The 17,078-nt window shown below is 34.4% G+C and overlaps 1 protein-coding gene across 1 annotated transcript; it reads right to left on the reverse strand.

The window, feature by feature from the left end:
• Nucleotides 1-4,508: 4,508 nt before the first annotated feature.
• On the reverse strand, nucleotides 4,509-6,937 carry LOC307060491 (uncharacterized protein; the record flags this gene model as incomplete). Its single annotated transcript, XM_079714986.1, has 2 exons — nucleotides 4,509-4,693; nucleotides 6,853-6,937. 2 exons carry the CDS (start codon nucleotides 6,935-6,937, stop codon nucleotides 4,509-4,511), a joined length of 270 nt encoding a protein of 89 aa, XP_079571112.1.
• Between the last annotated feature and the right edge of the window lie 10,141 nt (nucleotides 6,938-17,078).

The raw sequence follows: 17,078 nt of genomic DNA on the forward strand, positions 1-17,078 counted from the left end.
ATTTTAAAGAAAATGCTTCTGACATTTAAACATTAGTCATGTTTTATCTAGTTTTTTATACCCTTTTTTAAAAAAGTTAAGGCAGTTCTTTTCTATTTCTGTTTGCCAAGAGATTTTTTTTTTTTGTAGGAAGAGATTTTTAATTTTCTTGTATGCTTTTGTTTTCTGCATCTATTTTGATGGTCTCATGGTTTCTATTCCTTAATCTTTTAATGTAGTGAATGACATTTATAATTTTTTTAATGTTACAGAATTACTTTGCATTCCTAGATAAAATTCAATTTAGTCATGATGTGATATTATATTTATTCTACATAGATTCACTCTGATATTTATTTTTTCATATTCTGACATCTAAATTCATGAGTGTGGTTGCTGTAAAATTTTCCTTAGGAAAGCAGGGCTTATGGTTTAAATAATTCATTGAAGACATGGTTGGAAAATGTGTTGCTTTACAATTATGCTATAAGATTGTGCATGATAAATTTCCTATTTCTAAAAAATTAATTATTGGTCACATTTTCTGCATATTTTTATTAGATTTGCACTTGTGATCTTCAGTGAAGAAAAGTAGCAACATTGGAGAGAGCCGCTAGAAAAACGTATTCATGGACATGTTGATGTAATTACACCAGCATTAAAGAATGGTGCTGAAGAGCTGCAACCTCTAGAAGATTCATATTGTTTCAATGAAAACAAACTTGTAATTTTCTCATGGCATGAGAAATGAAATTAGGAAAGACACATTAGAAAATAAGGAAGGCATATATTGTCTCTGGCTCTGAACAGGAAGAAATACCACCTGAACACTATAAACAATCTGCATGCACCTTCACTGGACAATAAGCCAATATATAACCAATATTTATTGATAAATAATAATACTCCTCATGGGCTTATGAATTCTGTAATGCACTTTAACCAAAGTGTTTGTTTAAACAGAGATGTTGTCATAAATGTTTGCCCAGGTTCTCAGATCCAGGGGCAAGTCTTTACAAGACCAAATATCTAGCAATCAGTAATTACACAGGGTCTTTGCAGTTGAGGGTAAATTATAATTTTATTCAGTTTGTTTAATATTTATGAATATTTAATATGAAAAATTACATGATCTATCTCAGGTGATAGAAGTAATTTTTGTGAACTTCTAGTTATGTATAGGTTCAATAAAATTCCTCTTCTTCTCTCTTATGTGTTGAATTATAAGCCTAAAAGATTGTGTTGAAATTCTAACCCCCAGGACCTCCAACTGTGGCCTTATTTGGAAATTATAACTGTGGCAAAGGTAATAGTTGATATAAAATCATTCCTATGGGCCCCAATCTCTTTAGTTGTAGTGGTGTTATAAAAAGAGGAAATTTGGGTTCAGTGACAGACTCTTACAAAGGGAAGACTATGTGAAGACAAAGGGAAAAGACAGTCATGTGACTGAAATGATTACCTATAAGCCAAGGAATGCTAAGGATTGCCAACAATTACCAGAAGAAGAGGCAAGAAAGCACCGTCTCCTAGATCAGTCTGAGAGAGTACGACCCAGAGGACATACTGATGTTGGACCTTCCCGTCTGCAATACTTTGAGATAATAAATGTTTTAAATTGCATGAAGTGCATGGCATTTTGTTATGGCAGTGCTAGCACTAATAGATTGTATTATTGACATCAGTTTATTTTCATTTCTGTTTCATCTTTCTCAGATACAAGCCTGACCTAGAATGTCCATTTCTCCTTTCAGGGCCCATCTTTAAATTAAGGAAAATACATTCTCCCAGCATGTCCATCCAGTCAAATCTAGTTTTATCTATCACTCAAAAAAAGTGCATGAAAGCTGTTCTCACCGTATCATCCCCCATGTTTATTGCTACATCCAGTGATATCCAATATATCCTTGTAGCTTATTTATAACATAGTGGTTTGTACTCTTAATCCCCTACCTCTATCTATCCCCTTCCACTTTCCCTCTCCCCACTGGTAACCACTAGTTTGATCTCTATATCTGTGAGTCTGTTTCTGTTTTGTTATATACATTCCTTTTATTTTTTAGATTCTACATGTAAGGGATAACATACAGTATTTGTCTTTCTCTGTCTGACTTATGTCACTAAGCATAATACACTCCAGGTTCATCCATGTTGTTGCAAATGGCAAAATTTCATTCTTCCTTGTTGTGCTGAGTCGTAGTCATATTCCACTTAGTATATGTGTGTGTGTATATATATATATACACAATGGAATGTGGTCCCATCATCCCTTGATGGGCCATTAGGTTGCTTCCATATCTCGGCTATTGTAAGTTATGTTACTATGAGCATTAGGGTGCATTTATCTTTATGAATGAGTATTTTCATTTTCCTTGGCTATATACCAAGAGTGGACTTGCCAGATCATATTGTAGCTCTATTTTTAGTTTTTTGAGGAACCTCCATACTGTTTTCCACAGTGGCTGCACCAATTTATGTTCCCACCAACAATGTAGACAGATTTCCTTTTCTCTACATCCTTACCAATATTTGTTTTTTGTACACTTTTTGATGGTAGCCATTCTGACAGGTGTGAGGTGATGACTAATTGTGGTTTTGACTTGCATTTCCTTGATGGTTAGTGATGTTGAGCATCTTTTCATGTGTTCGTTGGCCATCTGTATGTCTTCTTTAGAAAACATCTATTTAGGTCTTCTGTCCATTTTTTGAGTGGGGTGTTTGTTTTTCTCATATGGAGCTGCATGAGCTGTTTGTATATTTTGGAGATTAATCTCTTGGCAGTTGCTTCATTGTCAAATATTTTCTCCCATTCTGAGGGTGGTCTTTTTTCTCTTTTACAGTTTCTTTTAATGTTCAAAAGCTTTTGAGTTTAATTAGGTCCCATTTGTTAATATTTGTTTTTATTTTCATTACTCTAGGAGGTGGGTCAAAAAAGATCTTGCTGTGATTTATGTCAAAGAGTGTTTTGCCTATGTTTTCCTCTAAGAATTTTTTGGGTCTTGCCTTACATTTAGGTCTTTAATCCATTCAGGCACCCACTGAAGTTTGGCTCCTACCCTCTCAAAGAAACTGAGAAACAAAGGTGCAATCTTTCTTGATGATTGCATTTCAAAAGGATGGCTCCCAGGTCCTGGCGAAAGACATTTCTAGGCTGTAAAATGTTTAAGAGGCTTCTTAAAAGATTTACATCTCTTAGGGGTAGAGAAAGAATTTCCAGTAGCAAGTTTCCTAGAGAAAATGCTCTAAAAAGGGGGAAGTCAAGAGTGCATCAGGAAGAATGAAACTTGTCTAAAGTTTAGTCAAGCCCAGGGGAATGTTAAGGCCATCTTGGTCATTCCCAACAAAATATTAATTGATTACAAAGGGAAAAGAGAAACTTTCCAGTGAAGTCTGGTAGGCACCACTTTAACCATGTGAATAAAGTGAGCATCATCAATAATGGAACAAATAAAACTGCATCTTCTGAAAGGTTGCAGTGAGAAAAACAAAGCTTCATTGCACCATTGCTCTGCTATTCAATAATCAGACAAATTTAAACTGAAGAACATTTTACAGAACATCCAGCTTGTAGTATTTAAAAGTATCAGGTCATGAATGTCAAGGAAGGCTAAAGGAACTCTTCTAGATGTTGAGAGACTAAAGAGACAAAATAACTAAATGCAGGAAATGATTCTGATATGGATGTTTTACTCCAAAGAACATTATTTGACAACTGGCAAACCTGGTAGAGAGTTAGAGATGGTAGCACTGTGTCAATGTTAATCGGTTGATCGATAATTGTATTGTGATTAAGTAGGGGATTTTTTTGGTAGGAAATATACACAAAAGTATCCAATGATACGTGAAATTTTATAATGAAATTCATCAAATTGGCAACTAATTCTCAAGAGGTTTGGGGAAAAGGTAGGTTTTTTTTCCCCTGTACATATAATCTTCTTATAAGTTTGTGATAGTTTCTAAATTAAGACAAAAATTGTATAAAGCCAACCAACAACATTTTTAACACTTTTTACCCAGAAAGTCCAATTTTAAAGTTTACATCATAGAAATAAAAGTGCTACTATTTAGAAAGAGATTCAGAATATTTATTGCAGCATAGTTCATGTAGCAAAAATCTGAAAAAAGTTAATGCTCATCAGTAAAGGAGTGAAAAATGTATAAATCCACACTATAATGCAACTCAGAACTATATGAAATTTCCATAGGATATTGTTAAGAATAAAAGAAAAGCAAAATAACAGAAAAGCAGGCACTATTTGTTCACATTTGTTGTAAAAGAAAAGGTGAATTAAATCATGAATATAAATGCATGGGTTCACTCTGGATTACATTATCACATAAAGAATCAGAGGGGTATATTTTAGCTTGCTAACATGGGTTACTCTGTGGCTAGGACCCATGAAGATGATCGAGGGAAAATAGAAAAGCGAGGCTGGTGTTTAACTGCAATTTTAAATTCTTACTCCTGAAGATTAATGTTAGGCAAAAGAAATTTGATCCTTGATTATTCCACTATCACTTTTAAAATTTTAATATTGGCAAATCCAATTGAAAACACTGTTGCAAGTTTCAGAGTAAATTCTGTTTTCCTTGATGGCAGCACAGCTATTTTCTTTAGCTGGTCTTTTATGAAGAATCTGCCGAAGAGTAGATGAATACTTAGTTAATCGCTGTTGCTGAAGACATCCATTTGTGTTTTCAGTTAATACCCTCCCTTTATTAAAAGGTAATTCAAATATTCAAGGAATTTTCAAATACCTTGACTCATTAAACATTCCAATATCTCTGTAACTTAGTATTACTGTCTGTGATTGGCAGACAGTTCCCCGAGAGTCTGTTTGCAAATGACAGAGCTAAGAAGAAATTTGTGCCCATAACTCTATGCTAGTATTCTTTCCATTGTTCCATGTCATCCATTAGATTAAAAACAGGTTGAGACACATGAACTGCTCACTTAACGTTTCTTGGCTTTTCATATCTTATTGTACAATAGTTATAATAATATTTATCTCATGATATTGTTATAGAGGTTAAATGAATTGATGTTTGTAAAGAACTCAGTACACAAACTGACCCATGTAAGCCCTAAATAAATTGTACATTTGTTGTATTACTTATCTATAAAGCAACATGTTAAATACAATAGTAAAGTTATCTCTAAACTACTGTAGTCTTAGTGATTTATTCTGTTAGGAATTTATTTAAACTTAGAAAAAAAGTTCAAGAAGTTATCATGGAAAAGAGACCCATGATCATCAAAGCTCCCAGAATAATAATAGACAAGTATTGGATTTTCATATTGGAAAATACACTGTTATATTTGAACTTATACACCTTTATATTTGAATTTTGTATAGGTGGTGTTGAGTGAATTTGGCATGAGGAGAAAACCCAGGTTAGCATCTTCATAAGTAGCCAATCAGGTCATGTCCAGTGATACAACTCTACCCTTAGGTGACACACATCCATAATTTTATTCTCCATTCCAAAGATGTCTTCAGATGACTTCTTTAGATTGATTAATTTAGAGCAGTTAGATAGAAAATAAGTAATATTTAATGATGAGATAGGAGTGAAGGGAAAATAACACATACTATTCATTAAGTTGGTTACCATAGTGAATGTTTCTTATCACTGCTGTAATAAATTGCCACAATTTTTGTGACTTAAAACAACACAAATTTCTTATCTTACAGTTCTAGATATCAGAAGTCCAAAACTGTTCTTAAAGGATTAGAATCAAGTGTCTGCAGAGCTGCCTTCTGTAGGCACTAGGGGAAAATTTGTTCATTGACTTTTTTTTTTTTTTTTGCAGTACGCGGGCCTCTCACTGTTGTGGCCTCTCCCGTTGCGGAGCACAGGCTCCGGACGTGCAGGCTCAGTGGCCATGGCTCACGGACCCAGCCGCTCCGCGGCATGTGGGATCTTCCCGGACCGGGGCACGAACCCGTGTCCCCTGCATCGGCAGGCAGACTCTCAACCACTGCGCCACCAGGGAAGCCCCATCCGTTTGTTTTTTATTTTGTTGTTCACAGTGAAAGAGTCTGCAAAATCTATTATAAAATTATTTGGAAGAACAAACAAGTGAGAATAGTTAAGTAAACACTGAAAAAGATGGAAATATGAAATTGTCAATTAGATTCAAATGTAATATGTTTTATTTACTCCAAACTTTACTAAATATTAGCATGCTTTACTAAATACCAGCAAAATACATCAGTAAAGAATGGTTATTAGCATATGCCGCTTGAATAATTAAGAGTTGCAAATTTATTATTTGCAGTTCCGCGAGCTCCTTTTCTGCACTAGGCCACATTTTGGTTTCCAAGTGACATCTACAAACTGAATGTGAGAAAAGTTTTCAAAGAAGAGCCACTACATTTTGTGGTCTTTCATGTTAACATCTCTATTGTCCAAAACAGACTTTTTCACCTTGTGAAAAACATATTTTAAATTTTTTGACAAGCTGAGTTAAAAATTGGTATTTTAAAATGTCATATTTTATGCATGGTAAGGAGGTGGATGACTGGCACCAAATATTCACTTTCTAACAATTAATTTTAATTGAATGTGTATATTTCCTAAGTATATCCTTAATAATATGAGACAGAATATTACTTTAAAAGCCAATATCTGTTAGTCCCACATTGATAAATGAGGTAGAGACAGAGAGAGACAGAGAGAAAAGACAGAAACAGAGACAGAGAGAGGGAAACATCACAAAAATGTAACAGCCCAAGAACAGGAAAAAAAAAAACCAGAATAGTGGAAACTACTATCCACATTAATATTCATATTAATATTAACTCATATTAAATCCACGCCCATATTAATCCACAGCAATTAAAAAAAGAAAAACCCTGAATTCTCTACCTTGACATTTAAGTTGGGGTATTTGGATAGAACTCCTTTTTTTCAACTGTACGTTCAAGGTCATGTATCTTTCTTCAGCTTGCATCTTCAAATGTGAGTGAGTGTGTGTGTATGTTGTTTTTTTTTAATATGTAATAAGAGAAGAATAATAAGCCTGCTGCTCTTCAGATATTGTCCTCAAATGGTCAACTCAGGGCATGTAAAAGGGTTCACAGTTTCATCTACTGGTGAAAACCTCACAGGAAATGTTACTTTTTAAAGTTTATTTCCCATGACAAACATAACACATAATTTCTCAACTGTCCACCACATATTGAACTTAATATTATGTTTTGTTCTTTTAAAAATGCCTCCTGATAAACCTGTAAAGTCAGAAGAATGAAAATTATACCCTTTTCAAGTTGAATTAAATAATATATAGCTAGCTGCCTTTTGCATTAGCTTAAATATGTGAATTTTCAATTACATTTCCTAATATATTAATATTTATTTTAATAGCTTGCAATTACCTAACAATTAAATTATTTCTTGATCCTAAAACAACACTGATTACAAATTATATTAATAATTTAATAGTATAATTTAAAGAAAAAATACTGGCAGTATTTTTTTGGCATTCTGAAGACTCATTCTATGTAGAAAAAAATTTCAGGGAGAATTTAGGAAACAAATCATATTTTCCAATGACTTTTTCTGATATTTGAAGAGGTTGCCCAATATTCATGAGATGGGCAGATATTTGAGATTTTTTTTCTCTTAGCTTTAGTGAGGTCTAATTTACATACAATGAAATTCACTCATTGTAGGTATATGATTGTATGATTCTAAACAAATATATAGATGTGTGCAACCATCACCAAATCCAATTTTGGAAATTTTTTAACACTCTAAAACATTCCTCGAGCCCAAACTAAAAAGAGTAACACAGTTCTGGAAATACTAATTTTAGAAGTTGAGATAAAGGAGTTTAAAATTGGGGCAACTAAATCCCAAATCTCTGGAATTATAGCAAACCTAGAATGGAAACCCAAAGGTTTTATCCATGAGACTTCACTGATGAGGCAGAAGACTGAGTGAAGATACTTTGAATGCCAGTCATCCTCTCCCCATCCATCCTGGAACTTATTAAATGGACCCCTGTAAAATTGTCCAAGACAGCAAGGATGGAAGCTATCTAAATGCTCAATAATATGGTCTTCCCTAATCAAGGTTGATTTTGGTAAAATCTCTGCTAAATGCCCAATCTGTCAAGGGCAGAGACAAAAGCAGAGTACATTCTCTTAGGGAGACCAGCCAGCCACTTGCTGGCAGATCTATTACTTAAGCTCCTGCCATCACAGACTTGATAGTGCTTTATCTTCATAGAAATAATCACATATTTTCATAACAGATTTGACTTCTCTGCCTGCAGTACCTGCAGGAAGGATGTCCTGTGTTCATGGACTGGAAGACCCAATATTATTAAAACATCCAACTACCCAGAGCAATCTACAGACTCTATGCAATCCTTGTTAAAATCCCAGTGGCATGGAACTTCTCTGGTCACGTAGTGGTTAAGAATCCACCTGCTAATGCAGGGGACATGGGTTCTATCCCTGGTCCAGGAAGATCTCACATGCCATGGAGGAACTAAGCCTGTGCACCACAACTACTGAGCCTGCGCTCTAGAGCCTGCGAAGCACAACTACTGAGCCTATGTGCCACAACTACTGAAGCCCGCGTGTCCTAGAGCCCATGCCCCACAACAAGAGAAGCCACTGCAATGAGAAGCCCGTGCACCGCAACGAAGAGTAGCCCCTGCTCACCGCAACTAGAGAAAGCCCAGCACAGCAACAATAACACAACACAGTAAAAAAAACCCAGTGACATTTTTTACAAAATTAGAAAAAAACAATCCTATAATTTATAAGGAACTACAAAAGACCTTGAGTAGGCAATGCAATCTTAAGCAAGGAGAACAAAGATAGAGGCATCATGCTTCATGATTTCAAAATATATTTCAAATACACAGTAATCAAAACAGAATGGTACTGGCATAAAGACAGACATATAGACCAATGGATCAGAATAGAGAGCCCAGAAATAAATCCACACATACAACTGATCTTTGACAACAGTGGCGAGAATACTCAATGGCTAAAGATAGTCTCTTCAACAAATGGTGTTGGAAAAATTGGATATCCACTTGCAAATGAAGGAAATTAGAGCCTTATCTTACACCATACACAAAAATCAACTCAAAATGGATTAAAATTTTAAGCAGAGACTTGAACACTCATAAATTCTTAATGTACTCTGGAAGCAGATGATGGATTAAAATTTGAAAAACCAGTTTTGCGAGTTTGTTAGCATGCCTGGTACAAGCAGTCTAGTATCCACAGAATTGTTCTTGGCATATATACTCTCAGTTAAAATTAAACAGGAATGATCATATTTTAGCATTCTACTAGTCATTCAAATTTACCTAATGTTTACTGAGAGATTATTACATGCCTGACACTATCCTGGGTATTTATTTCAAGCAAACTGTTTTTTTGTTTGTTTGTTTGTTTTGCGGTACGCGGGCCTCTCAATGCTGTGGCCTCTCCCGTCGTGGAGCACAGGCTCCGGACGGGCAGGCTCAGCGGCCATGGCTCACGGGCCCAGCCGCTTCACGGCATGTGGGATCTTCCCGGACCGGGGCACAAACCCGTGTCCCCTGCATCGGCGGGCGGACTCTCAACCACTGCGCCACCAGGGAAGCCCCAAGCAAACTGTTTTAAAGGTAAAACTTTCATGAAAATATAGTTGAAAATTTTAACATATAGTCATTAAGTTTGTGATTCAGATTCATTGTTGTGGGGAATTTAATCTGTTTAATTAAATGATATATAAAAGATATGCCACATAGTTATTCTAACTGCTCATTAACACAGCTCCCTGAAATTTCTGGAAACTTGACTTTCAGGTTTAGGCACCCTGAGTTGGAGAAAATACTTGGACCACGTTGTTAGCTTGGGAAAGCTCAGGTTAAGCATTAAAATTGTGTTCATATCTGAGCATACTACCTGAGTCATATGGTATAACTCCAAGAATAATGAAGCCCAAAAAGAGGTCCCTGGAATATATCATGACTGGCCTGAAAGCAGAAGTTTTCTTAGGGAAGAACCTGCATGGTTGTAGAAAGTCTATCTTAATACTCATTCATTCAGATGGTATCATTTACAACTGTGGATTCAGTGATACTTAGGGAAAAAAAATCTATTCCTTGCTCTGGCCTGGAAAAATGTTACTAATTGATCTTTATTCTCCTTTGGCACACTTTAAATAAATATATCCTGCTTGATTTTCTCATGGGGTATTTATGCCTGGTTTTGCACAAATCCATATCTACAACTGATATTTTTCAATATAGTAGTCTTACAACAAACGAAAGTAAATAGTTTTGTTGTACTAAAAAACATTAGATTAACATAGTACTGAGCTTTGAAAGAAGAACTTAATTTTTAGGAAAAAATCTAATTTAAAAGAATAGAACTCATCCAATGTCTGCTCTCAGGTTGCAATGGAATTAACTGGATATCATTAAGAAAGATAACTAGAAAATCCCAACTACATGGAGATTAAACAACACACTTCTTTTTTTTTATTTTATTGGAGTATAGTTGATTTACAATGTTGTGTTAGTTTCAAGTGTACAGCAAAGTGGTTCAGTTATACATATACATATATTCATTCTTTTTTAGATTCTTTTCTCATATAGGTTATCCCAGAATATTGAGTAGAATTCCCTGTGCTATACAGTAGGTCCTTGTTGGTTAACTATCTTATGTACAGTGGTATGTGTATGTTCAACCCAAGCTCCTAATTTATTCCTCCACACCATGTTTCCCCTTTGGTAACCATAAATTTGTTTTCAATATCTGTAAGTCTGATTATGTTTTGTACATAAGTTCATTTGTTTCATTTTTTTAAAAAATTAGCTTCCACATATGAGTGATATCTTTGTCTTTCTCTGTCTGACTTACTTCACTTAGTATGATAATCTCTAAGTCCATCCATGTTGCTGCAAATGGCATTATTTTCTTCTTTTTTCATGGCTGAGTAATATATATACACTACATCTTTATCCATTCCCCTGTTAGTGGACATTTAGATTGCTTTCATGTCTTGGCTATAGTAAATAATGCTGCAATGAACATTGCGGTGCATGTACCCTTTCGGATTATGGTTTTCTCCAGATATATCCCTTGGAGTGGGATTGCTGGATCATATGGTAGCTCTGTTTTTAGTTTTTTAAGGAACCTCTGTACTCTTCTCCATAGTGGCTGTACTCATTTACATTCCCATCAACAGTGTAGGAGGGTTCCCTTTTCTCTAAACAACACACTTCTAAATAACACATGGATCAATGAAGAAATCTCAGGAGAAATTAAAAATATTTGAACTAAATGAAAATAAAACAGAACTTATCAAAATTGGTGGGATGCAGCAAAAGCAGTCCTTAGAGGGAAATTTATAGAATTGAGTGCATATATTAGAAAAGAAGAGAAATTTAAAATAAATAATCTAAGTTTCTGCCCTAGCAAACTAGGGGATAAAAGAGAAAATTAAACTCAAGGTAAGCAGAAGAAAAGAAATAATAAGAATTATAGCAAAAAAATCAATGAAATTGAAAACAGAATGTGAATATAGAAAGACAATGAAGCCAAGAGTGGGTTCTTTGGAAATATCAATAAAATTGATAAGCCTCTGGTCCGGCTCACTAAGAAAAAAAGAGAGAAGACACAAATTACTAATATCAGAAATGGAGCAGGGGATATCACTACAAATTCCATGGACATCAAAAGGATGATACAGGAATATTATGAACAACTCTATGCTAACAAATTTGATTACCTAAGTGAGATGGGCCAAGTCCTTGAAAGATACAATCTTCCAAAACTCACAAATGAAGAATGACTGGATGGGAAGGTAGGATTTGGCAAAAAGTATTCTGTTGGGTGAAGGAAGGTGTTTTCAGGGAGAGCAGCATGAGAATCTTCGCTTCATTCTCCACCCAGATGTGTTTATCTCACAATCACATGGTAGCAGACTCTTTCTTTAAGCCCTCACATTACCACTAGAGTGCACCAGTTCACAAGTGGAGCTGAGGTCAGCCAGGGAGAGTCCTTGCTGGAACAGAGAAAAAGAAGGCTGAAGGCAGAATTGTCAGAAAATCAGCCTGCCGATTTCATTTCCTCCTAGGTAGTAATTTGAAACACAAAATCATCAAGAAGTGTGCCTTAACTCACTGACTCCCTCACATCTATTAATTAATCTAATTCTTTTCTTGAGGCATGCAAAAACAATCTAGTTATGTTTGTTTAATATTGAATAATCATCTATACTGATCTGGTCATTGAGCTCAGTTCAGTACTGTTACATACTATCTATTAATATCTGCCTTCATTCTCCAAGTCTATTAGGCAGGGACAGTGGATCATTCTTTTAAAATTTAGTTTTTAGGACTACCTTCCCTACCAAAAAATTAAAATTATTAAAATAAATTGAACTAAAGTGACTTAGATTTAGAATTTTTCTGTATTATTTAATACAACTTGAGTTAACTGAATATGCATTTCAAGTTTATGGCTGAAAATAATCAATATCTATGCTATTGATTTAGTAATTTCATTGTACTAAAGTCAGCTTCCCTGAAATCAAATCAGTTTCTTTTTTTCAGTTTTATTGTTTGAAAAATATATAGGCCACAAATAAACAAAGTTATTACTTTATAAACATGTTTCCTCTTCAGAATGCTACTTACAAAAATAAACTTACCAAAAAACTTAAAAAAAATAACTTACAAAAACTTAAATTGAAATATTCTCAGTGCCAATTTGTTTTGGAGACCCTATGTCAAATACCCTTCAACAGGACTGAAGACTCTAACATTATTGTAAAATTAATAAATTTTCTTTCTCTCTTTAAGGAGTAAAAAATGGAATTAATGAATTGTGTGTTAGGTATTGAGTCAAAGTAGGTCACAGTAAGATCTATGTAAACCTTTGCTAAAAAGTTACATTTCAAAAATTGCGACAAATGAAAATATGTGATGTTTTCTTTTTTCTGAGAAGTCATTGTCCTAAATGATGCTGACTCCCTGTTTCATGTTCTACTGAGAAAACAAAGTGGAACATGTCCCAGCCCAAATAATATCTGAATGTTTCATATCCTTTTGAATTGAAATCAAAACAGCGAAAAAATAAAACAAATCTATGTCTAGTTCTAATTTATTCAGAATCTTAGAATTTGACATTTTTATCTCATTTTTCATTTAAAAAGAAATAAAAATTAGGACTACCTCGAGAAATGGAGACATAATTCTGGCAATGGAGATACACACACACACACACACACACATATATATATATATATATATATATATATATATATATATATATGGACACACATACATATATATATATACTTATGGGAGAAAATTAACAAAAATCTCACCAGTGAGTATGAAATTTCAATGCAGACTCATGAAAATAACATTCTACATAAATCCTCCACTGTCATTTCAGATCACATAGCAGGCTTCGTATTACAGTTACAAATATGACTAATTTAAATATAATAATAAATAAATAAATCATCCAAGAAATTTCATATGGGACAAAGAATAACCTTTATGCATATTTCACATGAGAAAAATGATCGTGGTGGAGTCAGAGGGAGTGCTAGAGGTAGTGAAGATGGGAATCTTGATATTAATGATATTATTAGTCCTACTTCTCTAGCAAACAAAGAAAGTTTATAAAGGAAAGGATAAGATCATTATATGAAATTCTTCTGAGAAGTCCATTAAGAAGAAAATTGAGTACTGAATATAGAATATAGCAACGGGTCAATAATGACCATGACAATATTGGAAAAATGATTTTAAGATTTATCCAGAAGAAGACAGCAGAAAAGCCAAGATTACTTTCCCCCTGAAAAAATAACATTGTAGTATCTTCAGCTATCAGATATTAATGATAATAATAACAACAACAATAATGTTAATATCTTCCCAAACTAAAACATGATCACCATATAGGTCTCAGCTCAATTTTTAATTTTTGAATAGTCAGACTGGTTGTGAAGACTAGATGTCAATCAAGTAGATCTGCCAAAAACTCATGCAAAGGCCAACCTGTTCATCACACAGTATGTCAGCAGTCTACATACCACTGCTCCTTGAATTTCTATCATTCTCCTATGAAAAAGATTTGAAAAGTTTTGAGGATAGAAACTTAAATTACAATAAATGTTTGGTGGTTAACTGACACAAGAAGAGAAATCAGTGCAATACAAACCATATGAAAAACTTTGATTACTCAGACTAGATCCCCTGCAAATCCACAGTATCATCTGCCCAGAAAAAAAAAAGAGTAGGAGATTTTTCCACAGGCTCAAGCTGGGTATATAATGAAGCATTGGTAATGAGGTTGTTTGGGAGCTACAGAGTCATGGCATCTTTCAAAGCAGGGTAGAAGTGAAAAAGTACATGGCACCCCAAAGTTAAAAGGCTTCTGTGGCTTATTCTTGGACTTGGTATTGCACATTGTTTCTCCAGTGTCTGATTCTTTCTTGGGCACTACTGTAGCCACAAATCTGTAGCCTAGAAGAAATCTGAATGATTCAGAGAAGTCAGCTTTTCTAATATGACCACCCTCAGTCTACTCACTTTGTTGCTATCATATGCACACATTGATTATTAATTAATTCAAAAAATAATTAGTGAACATCTATTCCCTGGCAATGTTCTAGGTACCAGGGATAGAGCATTGAATACAACAAAACTGATGATCTCCTGCTGCTTACATGCATATGGAGGGAAATAAGCAATCAACCAACAAACCAACCAACCAAACAAAAAACTATGTAATTCAGTTGATGAGGAAATGCCTTGAAGGAAAATAAAACAAGGTCCCAGCATAAAAAAGGGCAGTCGGTTTGCAATTTCTGCAAGGGCAGAAGTTGAAAGATCACAATTAAAAACCTGTTACAATGACAGGCAAGAGTTGGTTGAAATACAGTGGTAGCACTGGAGGTGGAGACTCCGTGTGTATGAAGGATGAACTCACAGATGGGTTAGATGTAATACTGAAGACAAAGAGAGGAGACATTGATGCTTCAGGATTTTTTGGCCTGAGTTACTGGGATGAAAATACCATTAACTGAGATGTCAATAACTGGAAAATAACCCTATATGAAAGGCAAAATGTGAAGATTAGTTTTGAACATTTTTAAGTACAAGATGCCTATTTGACTTTGAAGTAGAGAGGTTGGGCGAGCAGTTGACGGAGAGGTATGGAATGAGAATGTAGGTAGCATTTAGGCTGAATGGGTTCATCTAAGAAGCTGATGAGTATTAAAAGAAAACAAAAGAGGAAAGAAAGGATTCTGCAGACAGAAAAAGTACCCAGTAACTTAGAAGGAGAGAGAGTTTCATGCAAGTCAAATAGAGAGAGGGAGTGAGACAGAGAAAGGGAGAAAGAAGGACGGATGGAGAGAGAGATAAAGAAATCTAGAGTTGTATATACTTCTAAAAAGAGACATTCCAATGTGGTTTTGTGTTATTCCCCAGCTAGATAGATCTATTCAGGCACAGGTAAAATGTAGGCACAAAAGTGGATTAAATTACAGAGGAATAACCAAATTATATTGGTTAAGTCACCTAGCTGTGACAAGAGACATGCAAAGGTGATTCTGTTGTTACTAAAAGAAATTTACAATCCCAGTTTGTGCTCATACAGATACAAACATTTAAGAAAAAAGTTTTTTTTTTTTTTGCTTCACTGGATTTTAAGGTGCATCGGGTTCTGTATTTACACTCCTTATCATCATTCTCATTTTATTATCCTTTCAATTAATTCAGTTATTTGCTATTTTGACCTATGTTTTGCATTAGGGTTTTATTATAATAGTGTTACAAACTGTAAATTATTATAATAAGTTATAATTAGAGTTACAAACTATGACCTTAGTTACTTCTTTATCTTGAGATTTGAATGAAATTGTAACCTTACAGTACCCCTAAAAAAATACCCTTTAAATGTGTAACTTCCTGTTTCTAAGAAAAGAAGTTCAATTAACTTCCTGTAAATTATGTAGCTTTTGTGGTGAAATCAAGAGAAACATGTAAAGGAAACGGAAGTGTAGGAGTTACATCCTTATTTGGGTGCAAATAAATTCTGAGACTTTAATGAAAAATGAAAGGTGAGTTTTCCTCAACCCTGGCAACTTGAAAAGTTGTTCCAGCATTGAAAGCAAGATTGTTACCTATATTGTCTACAACTGGTTTATTATACAGCCCCTTAGCAAGGCTTATTATTAAACCTCTCCTTTTTACCAACTTGGGTAATTATGTCATTTCAGAATTATACTTTTGCAGGTAAAATGATTTATTTATAAGGTTTATATCTTAAATTGGACTATAGATGTCCAGGGCAGGGGCCATGGCATTCATCTACTTCTCATGGTTCTTATTTTTCTGATATTTTTTGAGAAGCATGGGACACTAGTGCTTTACAGTTGAAAATCTGGATAAATAAAGATATTTCCTATTTTATTCATCAATTTAATATTGGATATGTTCTGTTGTATTCTGGGATATTAGATGCTTATTGACTTTACCATTCAATCATATTCAATTCAGTACACCTATCATTCAAACCAATTAGTCACTTGGTCAATGAAAAAAATGTATATAGATGTGTAGCCTTAGTTATGATAATTATAAATATAAATTTTGTTTTCCCAGCATTTTTCTTCCTATTTCTTTGGGAAAATCATCTGCACACATAATATGGCCTTGGGAGGTTGTCAGCCAGACTATACCATACTCCTGGTTAAAGTGATTTCTTAAAAAAGGGCAGATGACCAGTGGGTACATGAAAAGATGCTCAACACCACTAATCATCAGGGAAATGTAAATCAAAACCACAGTGAGATATCACCTCACACCTGTCAGAATAGTTATCAAAAAGACGACAAATAACAAGTGAAGTGAGGATATGGAAAAAAGAGAACCCTGGTGCACTGTTGGTGGGAATGTAAATTGGTGCAGCCATTGTGGAAAACAGTATGGAGAGTCCTCCAAAAATTAAAAATAGAGCCATATGATCCAGCAATTCCATTTTATCTTAAGCAAATGAAAAACTTAATTTGAAAAGATGTATGCACCACTATGTTCACAACAGCATTATTTACAA

This window comes from Hyperoodon ampullatus, assembly GCF_949752795.1.
Source record: "Hyperoodon ampullatus genome assembly, chromosome: 11".
Taxonomy (NCBI): domain Eukaryota; kingdom Metazoa; phylum Chordata; class Mammalia; order Artiodactyla; family Ziphiidae; genus Hyperoodon; species Hyperoodon ampullatus.